At 46.3% G+C, this 27014-nt stretch overlaps 2 protein-coding genes across 3 annotated transcripts; one reads left to right on the top strand and one right to left on the bottom strand.

The window, feature by feature from the left end:
- The first annotated feature begins 55 nt into the window (after window positions 1-55).
- LOC102451906 (large ribosomal subunit protein P2-like) lies at window positions 56-13800 on the top strand. Of its 2 annotated transcripts, XM_075909942.2 has the most exons (6): window positions 56-288; window positions 7777-7900; window positions 10000-10038; window positions 10892-10940; window positions 12510-12599; window positions 13680-13800. In XM_075909942.2, exons 2-6 carry the CDS (start codon window positions 7778-7780, stop codon window positions 13754-13756), a joined length of 378 nt encoding a protein of 125 aa, XP_075766057.2. In that variant the 5' UTR covers window positions 56-288; window position 7777; the 3' UTR covers window positions 13757-13800. The 2 variants fall into 2 exon arrangements, with proteins under 2 accessions (XP_075766057.2, XP_075766059.2); XM_075909944.2 differs by lacking the exon at window positions 10000-10038 and having other exon boundaries at window positions 100-288.
- Window positions 13801-14533: 733 nt separating this feature from the next.
- LOC102453155 (omega-hydroxyceramide transacylase-like) lies at window positions 14534-23815 on the bottom strand. Its single transcript, XM_089773595.1, has 8 exons — window positions 23602-23815; window positions 22077-22142; window positions 21267-21499; window positions 19306-19371; window positions 18333-18542; window positions 18058-18118; window positions 17899-17967; window positions 14534-15677 (listed from the first exon to the last, which is right to left on the bottom strand). Exons 1-8 carry the CDS (start codon window positions 23801-23803, stop codon window positions 15664-15666), a joined length of 921 nt encoding a protein of 306 aa, XP_089629721.1. The 5' UTR covers window positions 23804-23815; the 3' UTR covers window positions 14534-15663.
- Window positions 23816-27014: the final 3199 nt, after the last annotated feature.

Raw genomic sequence — 27014 nt, 5'->3', positions numbered from 1 at the left:
CCCTCCTCCCCCACAGCCTCTGCCCTGGCAACCCACGGCCCCGCCTTTCTCTAAACAGGCAGGGGCGGGGCTCGGCCAAGAGGGCGGGCCCAGCGCCCATTGCTCTGCACGCATGCGCAGACCAAGCGCGGCTGGGGGCGGGGCTACTAGCCGCCTTTGTTTTCGGAGCCGTCGTAGAGAGAGCGACAGGAAGACGCAGGGTGACCTTTGACCTCGCGCCTTTTGACCCGCCCGTGCGCCCCCGTAGGCCAATCGTCACCCGCCTCAGAGCGCGGGCCGCAGCGGCAAGTGAGTGTGGGGACCGGGCCCCTTCCCTCCTTGAGCCCCCTGGGCGCCCGCTGCCCCGCCCAGGGATGGCCCGGGGACCCCGTGACTGCCCCCATCATGAGGCTGGGCTGCGCCTGCGCGCGCCGGGCGGCCTCCCGCGCTGTGTGCGCAGGCGCGAGCTCGCAGTCGCGGCTGCCCTGCTGCGGGGAAAGGCCCTCTTGCGGCGCGGCGGGGCGCTTCAGCGCGGGAGGTGCGTGGGGGCTTGTGGGTATCAACGTCATGCCTCGATTCACGGTGACACCAGACTCCTCCCTGCTCCCTTTCTCCTCTCGCGCGTTCCCGCTCTGGCCCCTGGAGAGCTGACATTGGATGGGATGTGGGTCCCTCTTTCCTCAGGTCTGTAGCGTGTCTGCACTGGCATGAATGTCCGGAAATGCTTAAAGCAGAATAGTTTTCGCTATAAGTATTTCCGGAAAAGGAGCGTCTACATTGGCAGGCTGCTTTTCCGCAAAAGCCCTTTTTCCGGAAAAGCGTCTGTGGCCAATGTAGATGCACTTTTCCGGAAAAGAGCCCCGAGTGTCATTTTCGCGATCGGGGCTTTTTTCCGGAAAAAACTACTGGGCTGTCTACACTGGCCCTTTTCCGGAACAGTGTTCCAGAATAAGGACTTATGCCCGAGCGGGAGCAGAATAGTTTTTCCGGAATAGCGGATGATTTTGTACAGTAGAGCGTCGTTGCTTTTCCAGAAATTCAAGGGCCAGTGTAGACAGCTCACAGCTTATTCCGGAAAAGCAGCTGATTTTCCGGAATAAGTGGCCCAGTGTAGACACAGCCCATGAGTGAAGTAGCTTAACCCTTACGATTTTTGTGATTTCTAAAAAAGGGTTTTCTTTCCATCATTATGAGTTTAGCTGTCACTATTCCCATATGTGGACTGGTGATACAGTCGAAGCTATTTTTTTAACCAAGGCTATGTCAACAAGTTCCTGTGGTGTAGCTGCAGTTTTACCAATATAGCAAAACCTGTTCAGTACTACAGAGTGATACCAGTACTGTCACATTAATCAGAGGTATTATACCTGATTGACATAGTTCTGCCAGCAGAAGCTTTTACCAGCATAGCTTGGTTTACAATATCCATTCAAAGTGCAGCTTTGTCAGAATGGCCATTGCCACACTAGGAGCACTTGGCCAGTATAGCAGATGAGCATTCCATGCTGGTAAATCACTTCAGGTGCATCCTGGGAATAAGGGATCTTCCAGAAAAGGGTTTATTTTCTGCAAGATCCCGTCTAGACTGGCGCTTTTCTCCGGCAAAACCCCGAGCCGGAAAAAAGCGGCAGCCATGTTCATGCAAATGCCGTGGGGGATATTTAAATCCCCCGCGGCATTTGCAATTCCGACTGGTCTCATTAGCATCCCTTTTCCGGAAAAGGGTGCCAATGCAGACACAGCCTACTTGTACAGGTACAGCATATGTTGCTTTCTGAACCACCATGTGGCCTGGTGTATACTCATTAGTCAGATGAACCAAGTTGGTCAGGGTATGAAAAATCCCCCGAGTGACATAGTTAATCCCACCTAAATCTCTGTGTACCTAGTGTCAACCTAATTACCACCGCTCAAGGAGGCAGATTTCATAGAATCATAAACACTAGAACTGGAAGGGATCTCGAGAGGTCATTGAGTCCAGTCCTCTGCCTTCACAGCAGGACCCAGTACGGTCTAGATCAGTGCTACTCAACTTTGGAAGTCCCAGGGGGGCCCACAATGATACTCTCAGCACATGCTGAGGGCCACAACTTAAATGTGGTTGCATATACATGCAAATATGTATGCAAATATATGAAAAAATAGCTTCTTTCACGCTGACAGGAATGAATACAAAGATTAAGGCATGACTACACAACACACAGGCCCCATTTAAGTCAGTTCTGCTGATATTAATAAAATGCAATATTTACCTGATTTTTACCCATATGACAGCACTTTTAATGAGCAATAATAGTCCAGGAATTTAACTACAAAAATGCATATCAACAGAAGACTATTATATTTACTGCTTTTTTCCTTTTGGCTCCCACTCACGGGCCATGTAAATACAAACTCCATCTTGGGCCGCAAACAAATGGGCCATGGGCTAGGGATGTTAAAGACTAGTCAACTCTCCAATAAGCAAATGCTTATCAGATAGTCAGTCGACTAGTCAATTCTCTCTCCCTCCCTCTTGCTGCCTTTATCAGATAAAGGCAGCAAAGGGGGGGGGGGAAGTGGTACTTGAAAGTGGCAGCACCACATAGCTGAGCCCGGGCTTAGCAGTGCAGCATGGCGCACAGGGTCAGCTGGGTTCTCCAGCTGATCCCGAGTTCCAGGGAAATGTTTCACTGGAACCCAGGATCAGCTGGGCAGTCCCCAGTTAACTCTGGCTCCAGCGTGGAGTCCGGGGTCATAGCTGGCACCCGCGTGCAGCCGAGTCAAAAGGACTTCCTGCTGGCCCTGGGCTGCATCCAGAAGTGCCTATCAAGTAGTCAATGGAAATACCGTCAACTACTCGACGAGTCAATTAACTGCTAGTTAGCATCCTAACTGCAGACCGTGTGTTGAGTAGCCCTGGTCTAGATCAACCCTGATATATGTCTGTCTAACTTACTCTTAAATATCGCCAGAGATGGAGATTCCACTACCTCCCTGGGCAACTTAATCCAATGTTTAACCACCCTGACAGGCAGGAACCTTTTCCTAGTGTCCAACCTAAACCTCCCTGGCTGCAGTTTAAGCCCATTGCTTCTTGTCCAGTCCTCAGAGGTCGAGGAAAACAATTTTTCTGCCTCCTCTTTGTGACACCCTTTTAGATACCTGAAAATCGCTATTATGTCCCCCCTCAGTCTCTCCTTTCCAAACTAAACAAGCCCAGTTCTTTCAGTTTTCCTTCATGGGCCATGTTCTCTAGATCTTTAATCATTCTTGTTGCTTTCCTCTGGACCTTCTCCAATTTCTCCACATTTTTCTTGAAATGCGGTGCCCAGAACTGGACACAATACTCCAATTGAGGCCTAACCAGCGCAGAGTAGAGCAGAAGAATGACTTCCTGTGGCTTGCTCACAGCACTCCTGTTAATGCTTCCCAGAAGGATGTTTGCTTTTTTTGCAACAGTGTCACACTGTTGGCTCCTATTTAGCTTGTGGTCCACTCTGACCCCTAGATGCCTTTCTGCAGTACTCCTGCCTAGACAGTCACTTACCATGCTGTATGTGAAACTGATTGTTCCTTTCTGAGTGGAGTATTTTGCATTTGTCCTTATTAAACTTCATCGTATTTAGTTCAGACCATTTCTCCAGTTTATCCAGATCATTTTGAATTACGACCTTATCCTCCAGAGCAGTTGCAACCCCTCCCAGCTTGGGATCATCTACAAACTTAATAATCATCCTCTCTATGCCAATATCTAAATTGTTGATGAAGATACTGAACAGAAACAGTCCCAAAACAGACCCCTGTGGAATCCCACTTGTTATACCCTTCCAGCAGGATTATGAACCGTTAATAACTACTCTCTGGGAACGGTTATCCAGCCAGTTATGCACCTACCTTATAGTAGCCCCATCTAAATTGTATTTGTCTAGTTAATTGATAAGAAGATCATGCTAGACCATATCAAATGCCTTACTAAAGTCAAGGTATACCACGTCCACCTCTTCTCCCTTATCCACCGGACTCGTTATCAGATTGGTTTGACATGATTTGTTCTCTACAAATCCATGCTGGCTGTTACCTATCACCCTATTATCCAGGTGTTTGCAAATGAATTCCTTAATTACTTGCTCCATTATCTTTCCTGGGACAAAAGTTAAACTGACTGGTCTGTAGTTTCCTGGGTTGTTCTTATTTCCCTTTTTATAAATGGGCTCCATCTTCCATGATTTTTCAAAGATGACAGCTAAAGGCTCAGATATCTCCTCTACTACCCACTTGAATATTCTAGGCCCTGGTGATTTGCCAACATCTAACTTTTCTAAGTAATTTTTATTTTATTTTATCTTATCTTATCTTCTAAACCTACCCCCTTCCCACTAGCATTCACTATGTTAGGCATTCCTTCATCATCAGACTTCTTGGTGAAGACCGAAACAAAGAAGTCATTAAGCACCTCTACCATTTCCAAGTTTCCTGTTATTGATTCTCCCTCCGCACTGAGCAATGGGCCTACCCTGTTCTTGGTCTTCCTCTTTCTTCTAATATATTTATATAAAGTCTTATTGTTTCCCTTTATGTGTGTAGCTAGATTGAGCTCGTTCTGTGCCTTTGCCTTTTTAATGTTGCCCCTGCATACCTGTATTTATCTACACCGAATCTACTTTGAAGTGCTGCAGTAGCGCAGCAGGCTCAGATGTGCCATTGTAATGTGTTGTGTTAGACCAGCCCTAAGCTTTCTTCTCTACTATATATTTGCAAGAGTTTGTGTCCATCCGTCTGTTTGTTCAAGAACTTCTAAACGATAAGAGCTAGGACCACCAAATTTGGTATGCAGCATCCTCTTCCCACAACTTGAAGCAAGGTCAGGATTTGGTTGTGCCAAAACAATTGGCTGTGCCTGGAATGTGATTGTTTCTCATCAGGGGGGAGTGTGATAGCAGGGACAGTTATACCCCTGAATGACCAGGAGGGCAGCAAGCACCCCAGCCCCAGGGAACAACCACTGGCTAAGCAATGCAGTCCCCTACTGACCTGGCCCAGCTGCCTCCACTCCCTCCCCTGAATCCCCCACACACCTCCCAAACCCCTGCCCTGAAGGACCCAAGCAGCATCTCTTAAATCTTCTAGTACTTAATATTAGAATAAAGCTGCTTGCCTAACTGCATTGTCACTAGAAGATCTTGCTAGTATTATTATGCTGGGAAAACCTTTGGGCTATGATTACACTGCAGGCTTCTTGCGCGAGAACGGTAGTTCTTGTGCAAAAACTTGCGGAGCGTCTACACTGCACGCGTGTTCTTGCGCACATACATTTACAGTAAAGCATCAAAACGGAGGGCTTCTTGCTCAAGAGTTATTCCTCTCCCCACGAGGAATAAACCGTCTTGCGCAAGAAGGCAGTGTGAACGGGCAACAGGGGTTTCTTGCACAAGAAACCCCTATGGCTAAAACGGCCATCAGAGCTTTCTTGCGCAAGAGCGTCCACTCTGCCATGGATGCTCTTGAGCAAAAGCATATGGCACTGTGGACGCACTCTTGTGCAAAACAGTTCTTTTGCAAGAAGCCTGCAGTGTAGACATAGCCTCGTAGTGTAAAGACAGCATAAAAGCTTGCCTGCTAAAGTTTGTGAGCCTGAAGAAGGTATCTGTAGCTAATGGCCTTTCCAACAGTTTCCTCCCTCTGGATCTGTAGTTCTGTATTAGCCACTAAATCAGGAGTGGGCAATAATTTTTGAAAGAGAGCCACTTCACAAATTTCAGAAGTGTCTGCAGGCTGACCCGGAAGGGGCGGGCATGTGCTGTGAAAAGATGTCAATATGTTTTTTATGCAACAAAGTACCATAATAAAATATAACAATAATTAACTGCATACAGCATTATCCAAAGATTATCATAGAAGGCAGCATTTGTAAAATTTGTAATAACACTAAGATTTTGAGAACACTTGTAACATTTGTAATAACTACAACGCTAACATTAAACATAGGGTACTGAAAATTAATACTTACTCCTGTCATGAGTGTAGGAGACTAAACTAAATGACTTAGAGGCCCCTTCCAGACCTATGACTCCATGAAATAGTATCAAAGTCCCTCTTGTTAGTCTTTAAAGTGCTACATAGTCCTGTATTTTGTTTCAGCTACACCAGACTAACACAGCTACATCTCTATCACTATCAAAGTCCCTGTTTTTCCTCCCACACTAAGTATATTCAGTTAGGTTTTATGGGTTACAAATGATTCCCCACACTTGACTATAATAATGGCATCTAGATATTTTTATCACAACCAGTTATAAAAAAAATCGTTAGTTATTGGGCAATTCAAAGGGATCCTGTGTCTCCCACAACACACTAGAGATGTGGGGAGCTGTGAACCCTTTCAGCTGTTTCTGTTAAAAGGGCTCTTGTGTTCTCCAGGTTGCTAGGCAAGCCTTGCCTGATAGGCACTGGGAAGGGGCCAGCCCTTTAAATAGAAAGGCTATGTCTACAATGGCATGATCTTGCGCAAATACTCTTTAATGCGAGAGTTCTTGCATTAAAGTATTTGCGTAAGAAAGCATCTATACTGGCATGTGCCTTTGTGCAAGAGATGTGCACCAGTGTAGACACTTTCTTGCGCAAGAAATTAACATTGCCTGTCTACACTGGCCTCTTGCTCAAGAACACTTGCGCAGGAGGGCTTATTCATGAGTGGGAGCATCATAGTTCTTGTGCAAGAAGCACTGATTTCACACATTAGAACATCAGTGTTTTTGCACAAGAACTCCCCCCAGTGTAGACAGGCAGCATGTTTTTGTGCAAAAGTGGCCGCTTTGGCACAAGATCGCGCCAATGTAGACACAGCCAAAGACTTAAAAGGGCTTGCAGTGCTCCCAGCATCTAATGCAGTTGCTAGGGAGACAGACTCAAGCCCTTTTAAGTGCTTCTATTTAAAAGGCTTATTGCCCTCCCTGCACCTGGCAGGCAATGCTTGCCTAGCAGTCCTGGGGAACAGGAAAGCCCTTTAAATAGACACAGCTGGCATCTCCTGCAACATGCTAGAGGAGCTGAGAGCTGCCAGCCCTCTCAGCTGTTTCTATTTAAAGGGCTCTCCTGTACCCCACAGCTACTAGGCAACCCGGTGCCTGACAGGTGGGGGAAGGGGCCAGCCCTTGAAATAGAAACAGCTGAAAGGGCTCACAGCTCCCCTTGCCTCTGCCAGCCCTTTCCACTGTTTCTGTTTAAAGGGCTTGAGCCTTCCCGGTTGCTGCAAGGCAAAGCATTGGCTAGCAGCCCCAGGGAAAAGGAGAGCACTTGAAATAGAAACAGCAATAAGGGCTTGCAGCTCCCCTGTCTCTAGCACATAGCAGGGGACTGTGATCCCTTTCAGCTGTTTCTGGTTAAAGAGCTGGCCCTTCCTCCAGCAAGGGGAGGAACAGGAGAGCCCTTTAAATAGAAACAGTTGAGAAGGCTCCGGCTCCCACATCCCTAGCAGGTTGCTAGGGAGCCAGAGAAGCCAGCCCATTCAACTGTTTTCATTTAAGGGGCTTGGGCCTTCCCCTCCCCTGCAACCCAAGGCTGGGGAAGACGGCAGCCCTTTAAATAGAAGCAGTTAGAAGGGCTCTCGCCTCTCTCCCGCTTTGAGGCAATGAGCTAGGGGGCAGAGCCTGAAACGCCCTTGTGTGCTGGATCAAAGCCCTAGGCAGGCCGGATCTGGCCCTCTGAAAGGCTTTTGCCCACCCCTGCACTAAATGAGATTGTATGCTGGTCTGTGCACCATATTGTCTTGTTAGGTCTTTAAGACATTAACGTGAATTCTTTCTGGGGGTGTCTCAGAATGCGTCATGTGGCTGCTTACCTGCTTGCAGTCCTGGGTGGCAACAGTAGCCCTACAGCCAGGAACATCAAGAAGATCCTTGACAGCGTTGGTATTGATGCAGATGATGAACGTGTCAACAAGGTTGGTTTCTTTGCATTAGTCTGTCTCTTGCCTTCTGAAGTAGTTCCAGGAGCACTCTGCGGCTCCAGGGCTATACAAAATAGGACAGCCTTGTGGTTTAATTGTGTAAACGGGCTTGACACACTGCTTTCTTGTTTGCTTTGGGGCACCTAAGAGTTCTTACAACTTGCCAGTTGGAAGTGCGTTGGTATTTAATACAAACTGTGGCACTTGAGTGCAAAGTGCTGCCATGGCAGGGGGCAAAGCTCAGGCCCTGATCTTCCCAGACTGTTGGATGTGGACAGTCCTGTGAAGATGGTCTGGGTTATTGGAGGCATTTTGGCTTAGAGATCACTCTTGTGTCCGGACAGCAGCAGGAGAGAGAGAAACACCCTGCAATGTGGCATTTCGAGACTTGGGGGCTGGGAGGAAAGCCAGAAAAATCTGATAACTGTTTCTTCTCACTGTACTTGTCGCTCTATACAATCTCTGTCAGTAACAGAGGACATAAATCTGTCTGCAAATGTTGGGATTTAGGGGTTTCACCTTTTGTCTGCTCTAAAAGCTTTAATATTGATTGTCAGCTGCTTGGTTGTTCTGTTGCTATCTACTCTGACTGGGAAGAGGAGTAAGGAGAGGATGTGGGGGGAGAGAGGGTTCTACAAATATAAGTGTCTGCCTGTAGATAAAGATCAGCATGTGATGTAACTTTTCTTAGCTGTGCAAGATGGGTATTGCGACTGGAAAACAACCCACGTCAGAGCAAGTTGGCAGCAAATTTGTGTTGCGGCCCTTAACCACTTTGAAGCAAGGGACACTAACTCCTGGCAAGTTCTAGAAGCCTGCAGTTGTTATGAACAATTTGCCTGTCCCATGTGTAACTCTGTGTGTGGTTCTCACATTGGTCTGACCTTGCTTATACATATTCCCTTGTAGTATTTGCTGAGTCCTTCTACATCGCCATCAGTGAGAGACTCTGTCCATGTTCGTTTACTTGTAGTGCCTAGCGTGGGGGTGGGCAGCAATTTTTGATGGAGGGGCCACTCCAGGAATTTGGTAAGTGGTCAAGGGCTGCACTCTTTCATGATATCAATGGTGGCGGTGCGAAGTCTGAGATGGAGGCTGGGTGCAGAAGGGAGCTTGGGGTAGGGGTTGGGCTCTGCGAGGGAGTTTGGGTGAAGGCGGGGTTGTGACCTGGAGGGAGGATTGGGATGCTGGGAGTGGGTAAGGATACAGGGCAGGATTCTGACCTGGAGGGGTGTAAAAGGGAGTGCAGCATCTGGGAGGGGGTTGTGACTTGGGGAGCCTGCAAGGGGGTATAGGAGCAGGGGTGCAGAGGGTTGTAGGGAGGGTGAAGTTGGGGTGCCAAGTATCAGCTCTGGCTGGGACCGGCTTATCTTAGGCAGCTCTCAGCTAGCAGCCCAGTGAGATCTTCAGACAGGCTCCCTGTCTGCCCCACCCCCACCCACAATGCAAAGTGACCAGCACCAAGGTAGTAGCAGGCCAGATCCAGCCCGTGAGCCAAATTTTGCCAGCTGAAACGCAGTCCCCACTGTAATAGGTGCTGTATCATGTGGGTGCTGTTCTGAGAAACATGGAATGGGAGAACAGAAATGAAAAGGGAACAGAAGGACGGAAAAACTTGTTCAAGGTTACTGTATAGTCAGAGCAGAGCCAGGAACAGAGTTTCCTACCTCGCTGCACAGTTGTGTTCTCAAGTAACTTGAAGCAATTGTAGGTTATGAGACATTTGACATAAAGGAATAATTCAGTGCTTAGATTTCTGGTCAACTTTTTTAGTGTTAAATTTTTAAAAGCCTGATGAGTTCAATGACACCTGATACGGGAACACAGGATAAAAACATGTTGAGCAAGTAAGTGTGCAGGGATTCGTTACTGCACTTAGTTATTACTCCTAAGACAAGAACATGTTGTACTAGAAGTCTGTCTGTCTTTTTTTTAAACTGTTGGTGAACACTTTAATTTGTCTGGTCATTCGTTAAGAGATCTTCAAGTTGCTGTTTTGTTACAGACCAATTCCACAAGCCAAATACACAGGGAAGGGTTGGAACTACAGTTCATTCACAAGTTTAATTCTCATGCCAATGGTTTGAATCCAGATACCGGATGGCTGGGACATTATCAACCAACCAATGAAGGTGCCAATGGTTCTTTGTCTGTGTAGATTCTGGTGTTAGTACTCTTCCTCTCTCAATGCTAACTAATGGTCCTTATCTGCTTCTTCTAGCTATCCAGTTTTTAGGTGCTTATAGATTATCAGTTTTGCCTGTTACATACTAGCTCAGTTTTCCCTTTGATATTTATATACCCACCGCCTCCTTTTGTTTCTCCCCTCCCCTCTCCCCTTCTTCCCTATTCATTTTGGTTCTGGACATACAACTCTCTGGTCATCTGTAGAGGATTGTGCCCGCAAAAGTTCATGATACCAGCTACATGTTTTGTTAGTCTTTAAAGTGCTGCTAGACTATTTGTTGTTTTTTAAGTTTATCCTGTACAGACTAACTTGGCTCCCCTTTTGAAGCTTTCTTTTTAAAGCCACTTCCTTACTTGCATGTGTTTCAAATTTTGAATCTGGTTTGTTCTTCACTGTTTGTGCTGTGTAATTATCTTTAGCACTGGTCCATGTCAGTTTTACTTGCCTCTTTCCCTTTCTAAAGCATTACAGTCATTCAGTGCTGCAGTGTTTACCCTGACGTATCTGCAACCCAGTGGTCTTCATTCTGATAACTGTTCTGTTTCGATCGTTGTTAAATTTTATGCTCATATCACTGTGAGTAGTTGATCTTGTAAACTTTCTTTAAAATCTCTCTTTGCCTCTAAGCTACTGTTTGTCCCTTTGACTCCTCAGTACATTGTTTAATTTTTCTGTTCTGCATCCCAGTGCTGGTAATGAATATGCCAGAGAAATTGCCTGTGTCAAGAGCCTAAACATATCGAACACCCACAACTCCAGAATTGAGCTTTAACCTCTCTTTCTCTCTCGTAATAAAGGTCATCAGTGAACTGAATGGCAAAGATGTTGATGATGTTGTTAACTCAGGTAAAAACTGATGATATTTTAAGAACTCAGTTGTTGCAGAACTGAAGTGGAGCACTCAGTCCGTTTGCATATCTGTGGATTGATCTATAAGGGAAATGTTGGGTTTCATATTTACTTAACTGAAGCAAACGTCAGCAAAAATACTGATTTGCTGAGAAGTATCTCCAGAAGGATTATCTGTTACAAACTTAATAAAATACAATAGGTGTCTGTCCTGGCAGCTCAGTCGGTCTGAAAGCAGGTTTGATTGTTAAAGAGTATATAGATTATTGCATTAAACCAGGAGAAGAGCTTAAATCAACTCTGACTTCAATTTATTTGAAGTAGAAATTGGATATTTCTCTATTTTATCCTTTCAAATGGAAAAACGCTCCCCTGGTGCCTATGGAAAACCACAGGACTATAACTAGAGCATGTTTGATTAGGGTGACTACATTACTTCATAATACTAATTTTGAATCACTTTTCATTTCAGTTAAATTACAGGTCCACGATGGGCTATCAAATTCAAACATATATCCCCAACAGATTACAGTGCCACTTTTTTTCAGTTACATTTTCCTGCTCTTATGAAAATGCACATTTGTGTAAGCATTAACATACAGTTGCCACCAAGATTCTGTTCTAGATTGAGCATGGGTTGAGATTCAGGAACTCCTGAGTTCCAATGTAGCCTGTGACACTGTTTCTGTGACAAGTCACCTCATATTTTTGAATGTTTCCCTATCTCAAATGTGGAAAATGCCTACCTCAGTAGGTGGGGACCTGTTTAATGGATTAATTAGTCAGTGTTAGTAAAGTTTGAAGACCGGTGTTAAATGCTGAGTGCTCATTCCTTTTAGGTTCTGTGCTGCATTATAATGACCATTGATTTTCATCTCCTGTGATGCCTTTCAGAAAGATTAAAATTCAGGTCTTCATTGCCTGTGGATATTTTTTTCCTTTGCAGTTTAACTTGTATAATTCAGAGCCGTGCTCTAAATTCTGAAACTGTGGTCTTGAGCTCAGGAATAAATTAACTGCAAAGTTGAAAATCCAGTTTCATTTTGGTGCATTAGTTTTCAGCCTAACTTTCATTCTGCACACCAAATAATTTCCCACTACAAATGAGACACTTCAAGATTAGTGCTCACTTTTTTAACTTTCCTCTAATATGAGCAAAGAAGTGATTTGAAATAACTGAACTTCAAAATGAGCAAGTTCTCTTAATTTTGTACTATGCTAATTCTTTTACTGCATTACACATCTAGTGCAGCTGCTTGTGGATTTTCTGTTTGGGCATCATTTATCTGTGTGCGCATTTCAGAGTGGTTGCCTTCATGGCTCTACTAAATACGGGAGACAAAGTTAACAATTATTTCATTCATCTCAAGAGCTCTCCCATACAGTGCTGTCTTGCTCCAGGTGTGCACTTGTGCGCTGCGTGTGAAATGTTGCCCTTTTATGGGACATAACAGGCAAGCTAAATCTCTTTAGAGAGGTTACCGAAGTACAGAACATTCTGCTTAACTTTGAGAGCTCTTAGAATGGGGCCGTGTGGGTGTTATTTACAAGTCTCTCATTTCGTAGGCCTTTCCAAACTAGCCTGTGTTCCAGCAGACGGTGCTCTTGCTGCTGCCCCTGCTGCTACTCCAGCTGCTGGTGGAGATGCACCTGCAGGTAGGCCTCATTTTTGAGGGAGGGGAATTCCTGGGTTGTGTGTGAGATTAAGAACGTTGCTCTCGTTATCCAGTAGCAGAAAATCCCATGAATCTGACCTGAAGCATGAGCCTTCATAGCATTCCTAACTGTAGGATTTGCTATTGTCGGTTTAAATGTAGAACTACTATTTTTAATGTACACAGAGCAAACTTGTAAACTAAGATTACACTGGGAGATCTCTCACAGGAGTGACTTCACTTCAGCATAACATGTTGGGGGCTGAGGACTGTATTTTCAGAAGCTGTTTGGGAGCAAGGCTCAGATATCCCATTCAGTGTCAGTGGGATTTGTGCACCTGTGTCTTACAGCACTGTTGAAAGTCACCTCTCTTTACACAAAATATGCCTTAAAAGCCAAGGCCTGCCCAAATCTTCTTTCCCTAGTGGTGTAACTATTGCCTTAAAATGTAACTTTTATTGCCCCCAAGCGTTGGGAGGGAAAGGGTTGTTTAAATTCATACATACTACATTTGTCACTGTGTGCATACAACATTCATTAGTCAAACACAAAATTTAACACGCACTAGAAGGGTCCAGAATTCCATCTCTTAGCATGGGGTGGGCAAAAGAGCCTCTACAGGCCAGATCCGTCCCGCCAAGTGGGTTGATCCATCCTGCAGAGGCCCTGCTGCTTCTCCTGCCCCCAGGCTTGCGAGGAGTTTCTTCCACCCTCCCCCCCCACCCTGCAAGGCGCACATGGCACTTCAAAGTGCTGTACACTCGCGCAGGGCAGGGCAAAGGAAGCATCGTGCAGCTCCCCTGCCCCCAGGCCCTGATTGGCCTGGGGCGGGGGGAGTGTGCGAAGCCTCCTTCTGCCCTGCCAGGGGCATGGGTGCCGAGGGGGAAAGGGTCCCCCGCCCCCCGAACAATTCTAGTCTGGGGATGGGGAAGCCCAGCAGCATCCTGGCCCTGCCCCTTCCGGGGCGGCCCAGGGCCACTTCAAAAATTTTTGGCCCTGGCCAAAAATTATTGCCAACCCCTGTCTTGGCAGGAGCTCTTGGACTTGCAAATATTAATTTACACCTTCTTTGACTTCCAGAAGAGAAGAAAGAGGAAGAGAAAAAGGAAGAATCTGAGGAGTCTGACGAGGACATGGGATTTGGACTCTTTGATTAAACACTTGTTGCGTTCTGGAAAAACAATAAAAATAGCAAACCCCAGCCTTCTTTGCTATACAGACTTAATTTACATACTGAAGCTAGATGGGTATTTCCTCCAGAAATTCTTGAGGATGCCTAATTCCTTGGCTTCTCTGAAAATTTCAGCTTCTCTTCTTCCTGGAAGGATTAACTGTTAGTGAGGGACAGGGAGCCCAGGCCCCTGAGGTCTAATCCCAGCTTTCATTCTGATGTATCAATCTCAGTGAAATCTACTAAAGGGGGTTGCAGAAATGTGTTTACGGCATTGCAATATTTAGTTACCAAGAGTATAAAGCTGTATGGGACAAAGGTTTTTGTGTCCTTACATATGCATACTCGAGCAACGAGGGACAGGCTGACTTACGGGACAGCTAAACACCAAGTAAGAAGATCTGTGTCTTTGCTTCTTTCACTGCTGTGAGACCTTGGTTGTGAAACGTAACTGCTCTCTCGGCTCCTCTTTGCCCATCTGTAAAATGGGAATAGTACTTCACAGGTGTGGTGGGATTCATTTTATAGAGCACATTCATATCCTTGGATGAAAGGCAAGTAACAGATGGGACTCTAGTAAAGGCAACTTCCACAACTGGGCAAGTATGCTTCACTTGACTCAGTGCAGTAAACACACATGCAGTTCAGTACTGGGGCACTGCATATATTTAATAAATATCCATGCATTGCTTTCCAGCTTCATAAAACAGGCTAGTTTGATCACAGAAGCCTCGACAATCTATTCTGCTCTATAACTCTCCACTTGACCATCTCCTACGGCTGCCTTATCCTAAAGGATCACGGAACTCCTTTTATTGGACTTTAAAATTGCGGTCAACTTGGTAAAACAGTGTGATTCATGGATGAACTAAAAATCTGTTCTGCAGTTCCTCTGGTTGCACAAACCAGATAAATGAGACAGTGAGGAACATTGAAGTGAAATAACTTACCCACGGTTGCACACTAAGCCAATGGCAAATTTGGAAAAGGAACTCAGGTCTGTCGTTAGCCCACTGTTCTATCCATTAGTCCCAGTAACGCAGCAGTGGTAGAATAGGGAAAAGTACAACTTGGCAGAAGGTAGGAGTCTGTTTCTTAAATGTCACATTTTCCATCACCTCGGATTTGAAATTCAACGTTTCTGGTGTCAGTACCTTTTCAGAGTACGGGGCAATGAATAATGTAACAGTGAAGAGCCTTCCAAATATAGAGGATCAATGAAGGTCAGAGCAGTGTACTTCTTTTCTTTGACTGTTTAGGAAGCTGGTCTCCATCCCTCTTCACTTTTGCTCTTGTTAACCCTGTTAAGTCCTAGGCCATAGGTTAAGGTGTGAACCTTGCAGGGACTGGTAATGTACTGATTAGTCTGAAGTGCCTGCCTCAAATGGATTTTTAGACCACAGTGCGTATTAATGTTGAACAGCATGTAAACCTCGTCATTCCCTCTCAGGGACAATTCACAAATGACAGATATTTTCCTGATAGTTGGGGATTTTTCAAAATATTCTTTCTCAATTGTAATTAACCATCCTATATTCAGTAACACAGACAACTCCAAACCCTTCATTTCATCCTCCATGCCTCTGCGCTGTGGCTATAAATGAAACATCCTCCCTTTTTCCATGTGCCAAGCAACCATGTTTTCCTCTTCCTCCTCCAATCTCTTTTGGCTAGTCTTCCCATTACATTGTTTGCTCTTGTGCCTCATCTGACCTTGTGCTTGGATGGAATGGACTGAATGTTGTAAGCAAGACACGAGCAGTAACTCTTCCCCTCCGGGCTGATTAGGCCTCAGCTAGAGTATTGTATCCAGTTCCGGCTGCCCCATTTCAGGAAAGATGCAGACACACTGGAGGAAGTTCAGAAGAGAGTAACAAAAATTATTATAAAGATCTACAAAGTATGACCTATTAGGGAAGATGGAAAGAAGTGTTTAGTCTAGAGAAGAATGAGGGTGGACATAATGCTTTTCAAATACATGAAAAGTTGTTAGAATAGTATGAAAATGTGTTCTCCTTAACTTCTGAGGACAGCACAAGAAGCAATGGACTTAAATTGCAGCAAGGGAGGTTTAGGTTGGACATTAGGAAAAACTTCCTACCTCTCGGGGGTTAAACATTAGAATAAATTGCCTAGGAAGGTTGTGGAATAACATAAGAACGGCCGTAGTGGGTCAGACCAAAGGTCCATCTAGCCCAGTATCCTGTCTACCGACAGTGGCCAGCACCAGGTGCCCCAGAGAGGGTGGACCAAAGACAATGATCAAGCGATTTGTCTCCTGCCATCCCTCTCCAGCCTCTGACAAACAGAGGCCAAGGACACCATTTTATCCCCTGGCTAATAGCCTTTTATGGACCTAACCTCCATGAAATTATCTAGCTTCTCTTTAAACTCTATTATAGTCCTAGCCTTCACAGCCTCCTCTGGCAAGGAGTTCCACAGATTGACTACACGCTGTGTGAAGAACTTTCTTTTATTAGTTTTAAACCTGCTACCCATTAATTTCAGTTGGTGTCCTCTAGTTCTTCTATTTAGGGAACTAATAAATAACTTTTCTTTATCCGCCCTCTCCACACCACTCATGATTTTATAGACCTCTATCTCAGTCTCCTCTTTTTCTAAACTGAAAAGTCCCAGTTGCTTTAACCTCTCCTCATATGGGACCCGTTCCAAACCCCTAATCATTTTAGTTGCCCTTTTCTGAACCCTTTCCAAGGCCAAAATATCTTTTTTGAGGTGAGGAGACCACATCTGTACACAGTATTCAAGATGTGGGCGTACCATAGTTTTATACAGGGGCAGTAAGATATTCTGTATAAAACCCATCACAGGAGGTTTTTAAGAACAGGCTAGAGACAAACACCTGTCATGATTGGCTTAGTAGTTTAGTCCTGTCTTGAGTGCAGGAGAGTGGACTAGATCAATGGTTCTTAACCTGCAGACTGTCTTAAGATTGCCAGAGGGGTTCTCCTCTTCATTTGAAACTTTTTAGGGATCTGCAAATGAAAAAAGCTTGAGAACCACTGGACTAGATGACCTATTAAGGTCCTTTCCAGTCTTATGATCCTATGACTGGTAATTCTGGCTAAGACTAGACTGCAAACCTCTTTCGAAAGAGGCTTTTTCGAGAGATACTTTTGAAAAAGTGTCTAGACTACAACCAGTACTTCTGAAAAAGCAAGCAGGCAGTCTGGAGGCTCTCTTTCAAAAAAGCCCTGTTTGCATTCAATAACGCCTTTTTTCAAAAGAGCACTTTCGAAAAAAGGTGTTCTTCCTCATAAAATGAGGTTTACTGCGGTCGAAAAAACTGTTGTGTTCTTTCGATTTAATTTGAAAGAGCATGCTGGCAGTCTAGATGCAGGGAAGGTTTTTTGTTTTGTTTTGCTTTCTAAAAAAGGCCACTTTTAAAAAAACAAAAAAACTGTAGTCTAGACACACCCTCTCTGACCTCTTTATTCATATGTAAAAATGGAGGCTTTTGGTGAAAGTGCAATGAATGCCAAATGCTGCATGTGATTATGGAATAAACACACTAGCTGGAAGGTTTTAAAACAATAATAAAGCCTGTGAAATAACTAATGCTGGTAAGTTTAAGCAGTGTCATGAGTTGAATGGGTTAATATGAAACAGCTATTTTTTTCCAGTTTCAGATTCAGGAACACACTTCAGTTTGGGTTTCCATTCAGTTGATTTTAAGTTTTTAAGATGGGATTCTCAACCATGAGGATTGGCACCAACCTTCTTTTTCAAACAAAAATAGAATCTTGAATTCAATTCTGGACCATGGTTCTGTAGCCTGTGCCTTTAATAGACCAGAATCCAAGCTGCTATTGAATCTGGCAGTAACAAGACTTGCGATGTTTAAATAACCCAATTCCTATCACCTTTGTTACATCTCTTCCTTTATTTATGCTTTGTCTAACGCTAGAAATGTCTTTAGGCAGAGACCTTATTTACCTTTGATTTCATTTGCTAAGCTGAACACTGGAGTAAGGTGCTACAGGACTCCTTGTTGTTTTTGCAGATACAGACTAACACGGCTACACCTCTGGGACTTGGGGATATATGTTTAAATTTGATATTGCCAGCGCAATGTTACTCAGGAGAGAAGAAACACAGATTCTGTACCTTTGTCACAATGCAGAGGTGTCTGCTGCAGAGTTTTCTTGTCCATTCCATTTTTTGTCCAGTTCTCCCCTATTAATAATTACAACCATTATGTCTGCACAAATAACCCCATAAACTTCACATACCTCACGTAGACCCACCCCTCTTCCAAGCACTTACCGTGCCTCTGTAGGAAGAAAACAGCATCATGGTATCCTTGGAGATAAAACTCGTGTAGCACCTGCAGGGGAAACCATTCAGCATTAAAGGACGGTCAGTTCCAAAGCTTTATGCCTTGGAAGGCAAATAGAACCTACACAGATTTTTTTCCTATGGCACGTGATTTTTTTTAAGCTAATGGTGATTTGGGAGGGGAGTTTATTTATGAGCCTAATGAGCTTGGGATTGGCAATACTGGAACAGTGTGGCACTGTGCAGTTTCTTAGGCTACTCACTGGAGGACTGGGTGGGCAAATACTATAACTGAGCCTGCTCAAGTTCTCAGATGAGAGCTGGAAGGTGCTTCGGAAGAAGTTGATGCAGCTGAAATAGGCAGGACAGTCCCGGGGGCAGATGTCGACTTCTCCAGTGTAAGGGGATATTGTGATGATGGTTTCTGAGTCAGAGCCAGGCTGCATGTTCGTCATACCTCCATCAACGTAACGCTGAGAAGACACGGAGTTTGAATCAGATAATGGTTCATCGTCTGTGAGGATCACAGCACTATCTCATGGGCAGGCCTTAACAAAAGAGCCAAAGCCCATTAGGAGATCGAAATCACAACTTAGACATGTAAAATAGGAAAGTATGGGCCCAGTTTTCATTTACATTAAGGCTGCTTAACACGGGTGCAGATCACATTTATGCCCATTTTAAGGCCCATCTGCACTGTCTTAGTGCAAATGAGAATCAAGCCTTTATGTAGATAACGCCATTGAAGGAAGGGTAGTCTTGTGGCTAAGGCAAAGGATTGGGATTCATCAAAGAGACCCAGGGAGTGGATCAGCACAGTTCCATTATGTTTACTGGAATTACCCTAATTCACAACTAGTGAGACCATGGTCCCTAAGTCCTAGATGCCATTGTGTTGGCCTGGGTTCAGGACAGGTCCTTATCTGTGCACTGCACATGAATACAAATTTGTGCTAGCTGGGCGCATGGTAGGGCTAATGGCTCCAGCACATGCAGGTTTCATTTACACTTTTTGCCTCTTCCGCCGCTTCTAACCAACTGGAAACTTGCATCAGACCTAAGGAGCATGAAGTCCCATGGACTGAAACTGACAAAAATGCTTTTTGGCAAAATAACCCGCAAGCCCCTCAGGCAGTAAGGGCTGCACACAACACCTGCATGCCGAAGAGCTGTGTCAGCCCACTGTTTGGTGGGCCAGTAATGTTCCCCACCAGAGAGTTGGCAAAGGCCACTCACCACGCCTCTGAAGGAGGGAGGGCTCCAGCCACAGATGACAGGAAGGAAGCAGCTACAGATTAATGCCTGTGAGGAGAGAACCAGAGAAGCATTTTAGAGGCTCAAACAAGAAACAACGTGTCCCTCTGAAAATGCTGCACCTATGGCACAAGTAACTCCATAAAGTGGCATGATAAGGCAGCGTAAAGGGGGAAATGGGTTGTCTTGATGCTGGGCCATTGCCAGCAGTTTACATGCAATGTCTTTTGCTGCTCTTGTGTTAGTTAGTTGCACTTCCCAGTGGGCCAGGAAAGGGGCAGGTTATTCTCTGCCACGGATTTGTCATGGGACTTACGCAAGTCACTTCCCTCTTCTGTGCTTCACTTTTTCCTACCTGTAAAGTGGGCATAATGAAGCTTTTCTTCCATATGGAGCTAGCTCTAAGGCATTGTCGCAACCGAGTCAAAGGAGGACTGAATTTCAAGAGGTTATTAAAGGTTTTGTTTATCAGTCTGTTTCAGAACCTCCTCTAATGACACCTTAATCTGGGACAGTTCCTCAGATTTGTCACCTAAAGAGAATAGTTCAGGTTTGGGAATCTCCCTCACATCCTCAGCCCAATGCACAGAATGTATTTAGTTTCTCCACAATGGCCTTATCGTCCTTGAGTGCTCCTTTGGCATCTTGATTATCCAGGGTTGTTTAGCAGAGCTTCCTGCTTTTGATTGCTTAAAAAAATTGCTGTTACTTTTGAGTTTTTAGCTAGCTGCTCTTCAGATTCTTTTTCGGCTTCCCTTATTATATTTTATACTTCATTTCACAGTGTTTGTGCTTCATTCTGTTCTCTAGGACTTAACTTCCACTTTTAAAATGATGCCTTTTTGTCTCTTTCCTACTTCTTTTCATAGAAACATAGAACCATAGAGCTGGAAGAGACCTTAGAAGGCCGTCAAGTCCAGCCCCCTTGATTATTTAGCCACAGTGGCACTTCTTTTGGTTTTCTTACTTTGTTTTTTAATTTGGGGTATTAATTTAAGGTAAACCTCTATAATAGTGTCTTTGAAAGTTTCCATGTAGCTTTCAGGGATTTCACTTTTGTCTCTGTACTTCTAATTTCTGTTTAACTTCCTTGTTTTCTGAAATTAAACGCTTCATTGTTTGTCTGCTGTAATGCTTTCCCCACCACAGGAATATTAAGTCTAATTATATTATGGTCATTATTACCAAGCGGTCCAGCTATATTCACCTCTTGGACCAGATTTTGTGCTCCACTTAGGATGAAATCAAGAACTGCCTCTTTTCTTGTGGTTCCTAAGATTTGATGCTCCAAGAAGCTGTCATTTAAGGTGTCCGGAGACTTCATCTCTGCATCTCGTTCTGAAGTGACGTGTACCAGTCAATGTGGTTTGAAATCCCCCGTTATTATGGAGGTTTTTTAATTTATATAGCCTCTCTAATCTCCCTGAACATTTCATAGTGTCATATGTGTCAAGTGGCCTGTAATATATTTCTACAGCTATATTATTATTAGAGTAAGGAATTGCTATCCATAGAGATTTCATAGTACTGTTTGGTTCATTTAAGATTTTCACCATATTTGATTCTACTCTTTCTGTCCCATACACCAGCACAACCTGTTCTGTTTTTCCAATAGATTTTGTACCCTGGTATTCCTGCATCTCATTGATTATCCTCTTATGTGGCTTCTGCCTCCATCTCCAAATGGCCTCTGGATAAATAAGTCAATGAGCATTAGAGCTGATGAAATATTCTGCTCATAACTTGATACACTTGTCTGGGGCTCAGCAGAGGGTGGAGTCTCCGTGGAACTGAACAGGGCTGAATTCTCCTCTCCCAGCCTACACCTGCAGTTTGAGCTCAGCTCGCCAGAGTTCCGCTGTCACTGAAACTCGGTTGTCTTTTCTGTCAGTCATCATCAGTTTAATTTCTTTACAATGCACAGGACACACAGCCCCCCTTACCTGCACCAGCTCCTCGTTCGACCTGTACTCCGACACAATGACGTTCTGCAAGTCAGACAGCCGCGTGAGGGAAACATAAAGTTTCCCTGATGCCAGCTGGTGTGAGTTCTCCGACAGCACTTTATGTATCCCCTTCTCGATGATCCGAAGTATACGGTAACCCGGACAGAGGATGAGAATACTCGCTTTCTTGGTTTCCTCGAGAGCTTCATAAAACAGTTCTTCTATCAGATCTGGGAAGGAATAAGGATCACTCACACTCCTCAGCCTATTGAATGGAATATTGTAAAGTCAGGAGACTAGAACGCTACTGTGCCTTGTCTTGGAACAGGCCCTAGAATGCCCAGTCCAAGGTTCCACGGCAAAGTGCTGGTCACGCGAGTAATGCAGTGGTCCCTGATCCAAGATGCGTATTGCCTAAGGTTAAGCGAGTGAAGGGCTGGGTTGTTCGCATACAGAATTTGGCTCCCCCACCTTCCAGTTAATTTGATACCTGGATAACTTAATAGTTCATTTAACTGGATCAGAACCCCAGATGAGCTGAGCCCAAGTATTTACACAGATCCAGAGTCAAAATGTGCCAAACAGTCCCATCTGTGACTCCTTCCCCAGTGATGTGCTCGGTAGTATCCACTTTGGCCCACATGAATTATTATTAAGAACCTGATCAGATTATCGGGGCACGTGCAATCTTACAGTGCAATCTACTCCCCCCCTCCCCCGGCTGTAAGTCTTTGATTTGGATTGTCGGTTCAAAGTCTGTGACCTTGTAATAGTAACGACTACGTCCTGGTGGATCTGACTGCATACCAGTGATGAGATCGTCCGAGCTGCTGCTCTCAGCGGAACGTTTGGCACATCTGGATTCCTGGTAGCCTGGGGTGAGGATTGGGTGATTAGCGATAGGAAGTGTTCTAACCCAGCACTGGGCTCTGTGGCAAAACGGTTTCCAAGAATCTCAGCGCCTGTCTTCTCAGTGGTTGCAAGAGTGTGAAGCTGAGTGTCCCCAGCCTTTCCGGCAGGGGGAGTCGGGTCAGCAGGAACTACCCAGAGAAAACAAAGCAAACCTTTTCTCCCTTGCCTTTTTCACACAATCCACCCGAGCATTAAGCCCTGAGCCAAAGCCTTTGGCAGGAACGAAAAGGGTTCCCGGGCTTTCGCTCAGCCATCCGTTGGCAGGTTCTCAGAGTCTCAGATTTCACTCCCCCGAGCAGGCTCCAGATGTTGCATCACAGAGTGACTGTGACTCAAGGTGCTTGACTATATTGCTAGGTCGTACCTGATGCTCACCAGGGCGCTTTGCCACAGACCTGACGAGGCAGGCCCTGGGTTTGGTCCAATTGTACATGTCCCAGCCCAGCAAAGCCTCCTTTGAAAGCCAGCTTGGCTGGAGTAAGGACAAGCTCCCCCCCCCCCCCCCCCCCCCCGCCCATCATGCTCATTTCTAAAGGAAGGAACTGACAAGTTAAGGGAACAAACAAGTGTTGCTGTGTCCTAATACCCAGCAGTGCACAGAGCGTGCAGACCTGCTGCCTCCTCTAGACACTCCGGCCGCCCTGCGCTGCAGCTCTGGGGCCTTAACACTGGCACCACCAGCAGGCTGGAGCAGGGTGCACTGGGGATGTGATATCAGCCTGGGCTGACAAGCTCCAGGACGCTTGCTGAACCCGTTTCCCAGGGAGGCAAAGGAGATAAGACCCCAGGCCCAAGGAGCAGGCATGAGGGAGGCAGCAATTGTTCCGGTTATGCCCCATCCAGTTCTCATTTCTCCTGCCGTCATCATACACATTGGCCTTGATCCAGTCCCTCCAGTCTTCTCTTCAGGGTAGCTGCCTCCACCCACGGCACCCAGTCTGTGCTCCCAGCACTACTCATTGCCTAGCCAGAGGGGGCGACTTGCACTCATCCCCCCCAGAGATTCCCCAGGAAAGCCACTTGATCCTGTTTGCCCCCAGCATCCGCTCCTCTGCACGTTGTTCAGCACTGCCCCATCCGTCGCTGTCCCTGACGTCCCAATGGCCGTGCTCCCGCCACGTGACTGCTGTTATGTGCACCGATATGAAGGTGCTGTGCCACACGTCCCCTCTGTGCCACACGCCCCCTCGACATCGGTGCACATAAAATTCATTCTGCTCGGGGATGGGAAAGTTAGAGGGAACACTGCAGGGACCAGCTTCCTGCCTTCCTAAACTGCCTCCAGGGGGCCTCGGGGACCAGTCGTGGGGAACCAGCAGTGATCCCCTGAGGTCCTTTCCAGCTGCATGTTCTGTGCCCAGGGAAACACCCATGTGTAAAACACCCCCCTGCAGAATCAAGTAAATCGACCCTTCCTTACCGAGGTCCATATCGCAGGCCAGCGCTGCCGCTACCAGTGACCCACACGATGCTCCATACACCTTAGAGGCTGATCGCATTAGGTCAGGCGCCAATTCCCATAAAGCCTTCACCACGCCCATCTGGTAGATTATGAGAAACCCGCTCCCGGAAAAAGACAGTGAGACGGGGCTGCCGAAGCCTCTTGCACCTTCTTCAGCCATTGCCTGCCATAAACCTGCTGTTGGCAAAGAGCTCACGAGGGCCGAGAGCACTCAGTGCATGGTGCCTCTTGTCTGTGGCAGAGGCGCGTCAGCTCTGAGTCCTGAGGCAGCTGCGGGTGTAGGCAGGGCTGGGAGAGATCAGATGAAGTGGGGTTTTTAATCTGATGCTGTTCATGCTCCCAGCAGTGGGATTGCTCCATAGCTCAGGAACATGCAGGTTGCTTGGGAAACACAACCCAGACCCTTAGGAAGGAGACACGTGCCCTGCGCGTCGTTTGAGAATATTCTTAACCCCAGTGACAAACTCCACGTGCATTTCCACCTGGCACACAGTGTTACCATTAGTCAGTTTCCTTATCCAGTACATAGGCATCATCTAGAGCAGTGGGGGGCAACCGGCAGCCCACTGGGGTTCTGTGTGCGGCCCAGGAGAGGTTTTGTTACCGTCACCCACATGCAGGGCTGCCGGGTTCCTTTCCTTTCCAGCCACATCGTTGTTCCCTCCCGGGGTTACTGAAGGGACACATGTAAAGCCAGGGTCCATGCAGGGGACGCTGACTGCACCCAGCACTGCCTGGGAGAGCCGGGCACTCCCTCTGCAGCCAATCAGAGCGCTGCTAGGGGTCAGTCGGCACAGCCAGCGCGGCGAGTTAGGGGAAGGGCTGCCCGGGAGTGGCTCTCGGGTGAGGCCATGTGCATTCCTGCAGCTGACCGGAGAGCCCCGTGAGCAAGGGGAAGGGTCTGCTGCAGGAGCAGGGAAGGCAGAGGCATGGGGCTGGGTAATTCTTTTCTCGCCCTGTTCCTCTCCTGTGCCTTGCTCTTCCTGGATGACCCCACCCTGTTTGGGTAATATGGTGTTTTTAGATTCTGGGCTGGGCCTTAAGTGGCTACAGGTGCTTCCTGTTCTACACAGACCCATGCCCTAATTAGCCTGCTGTGTCACATTATGTTCCTGACAGGGCCTTCATTGACTACAGGTGCTTCAATTAACCGGCAGTAACCTTCCCTAGTCTGCTAGTAACCACACCTTAATAAGCCTAGGTCTTTTATCGCCCCCTCTGCTCTCCAGCCCTGCTGTATCACGACACTGAGCAACAAAGACCGAGGGCCATACATACAGGGTGGGGGGTTCTGTCCTGGGAAGCAGAGACTCTGAACATGAGCACCCAGGGGGATGCTGTGGTCACGCCCTGGCTGCCTGAAGGGCAGTAGGACTAGGCTGAATAGGTCAGGCCAGCTGGAACTCCTTTCCTCACAGCAGTCTGCCTCTTGGCCACAGCCCTGGGAGGCTCTTAGGTCACAAGGACCCACTTTCCCGGCAGCAGGAGCAGGAGTGGAGAGGTTATTTTACCTCTGCGTGTGGAACTTCTTGGGCAAGGTACTCGTGTGGGCGGTGGCATTGCAACTCCAAGCTTTCTTGGAAGAAACGGATTATCCATTTCTGTCCGGATTTAGGCCGGGTTTTGGAACCGAAACTGCCTGGTCACCCTGGTATCCCCCCTGTGCCGGGGGATAGATGGGGGAGTGTGTCCCTGTTTCGGACCTCTCAGCGACTTTAGATCCCATCAACCATGGATTCTTCTGGAGGGCCTGGCAGAGCTGGGTGTCGGAGGCACTGTTTTGTGGTGGTTCCAGTCTTACCTGTTGGGGCGCTTTCAGAAGGTGGAGCTAGGGGGCTGCTATTCGACATAAAGCATTTGATACAGTCTCGCATGATCTTCTTATCAATAAACTAGGCAGATACAACTTAGATGGGGCTACTATAAGGTGGGTGCATAACAGGTTCTCAGAGAGTAGTTAACAACGGTTCACAATACTGCTGGAAGGGCAGAACAAGTGGGGTTCTGTAGGGATCTGTTTTGGGGCCAATTCTGTTCAATATCTTCATCAACAATTTAGATATTGGCATAAAGAGGATGCTTATTAAGTTGTCAGATGATCCCAAGCTGGGAGGGGTTGCGACTGCTCTGGAGGATAGGGTCATCATTCAAAATGATCTGGATAAACTGAAGAAATGGTCTGAGGTAAACAGGATGAAGTTTAATAAGGACAAATGCAAAGTGCTCCACTTAGGAAGGAACAATCGGTCTCTCACACACAGAATAGGTAGCAACTGTCTAGAGGGGATTACTGCGGAAAAGGACCACAGGCTAAATATGAGTCAGCAGTGTGATGCTGTTGCAAAAAAAGCAAACATGATTCTAGGGTGCATTAACAGGTGTGTTGTCAGCAAGACACGAGGAGTCATTCTTCCGCTCTACTCTGCGCTGGTTAGGCCTCAGCTGGAGTACTGTGTCCAGTTCTGGGCCCTGCGTTTCAAGAAAAATGTGGAAAAATTGGAGAAGGTCCAGAGAAGAGCAACAAGAATGATGAAAGGTCTAGAGAACATGGCCTATGAAAGTAGACTGAAAGAACTGGGCTTGTTTAGTTTGGAAAGGAGAAGACTGAGGGGGGACATAATAGCGGTTTTCAGGAATCTAAAAGGGTGTCACAAGGCGGAGGCAGAAAAATTGTTTTCCTTGGCCTCTGAGGACAGGACAAGAAGCAATGGGCTTAAACTGCAGCAAGGGAGGTTTAGGTTACAAATTAGGAAAAACTTCCTAACTGTCAGGGTGGTCAAACACTGGAATAAGTTGCCTGTGGAGGTTGTGGAATCCCCATCTCTGGAGATATTTAAGATCAGGTTAGCTAGACATCTGTCAGGGGTGGTCTACGGTACTGGATCCTACCATGGGGGTAGGGGACTGGACTCGATGACCTCTCGAGGTCCCTTCCAATTCTAGTGTTCTGTGATTCTATCACCCCGTGGCAATTGTGCTATGGGGTCCCACAAGTTCCATCTTGTCCCCTTTGCTGTTTAACATCTACATGAAGCTGCTAGGAGAGGTCATTAGGGCTACGTCTACACTAGCATGAATTTCTGAAAATGCTTTTAACGGAAAAGTTTTCTGTTAAAAGCATTTTCAGAAAAGCACGTCTAGATTGGCAGGACGCTTTTCCGCAAAAGCACTTTTTGCAGAAAAGCGTCCATGGCCAATCTAGACGCGGTTTTCTGCAAAAAAAGCCCCGATCACCTTTTTCACGATCGGGGCTTTTTTGCGGAAAACGGTACTGTGCTGTCTACACTGGCCCTTTCGCGCAAAAGTCTTTCGGAAAAAGACTTTTGCCCAAACGGGAGCAGCATAGTTTTTCCGGAAAAGCACTGATGATT

The sequence above is a fragment of the Pelodiscus sinensis genome, chromosome 27 (genome assembly GCF_052426305.1).
Source record: "Pelodiscus sinensis isolate ZL-2025 chromosome 27, ASM5242630v1, whole genome shotgun sequence".
NCBI lineage: Eukaryota > Metazoa > Chordata > Testudines > Trionychidae > Pelodiscus > Pelodiscus sinensis.
Note: the sequence above shows the minus strand (reverse complement) of the source record. Positions and strands in the feature narration are given on the sequence as shown.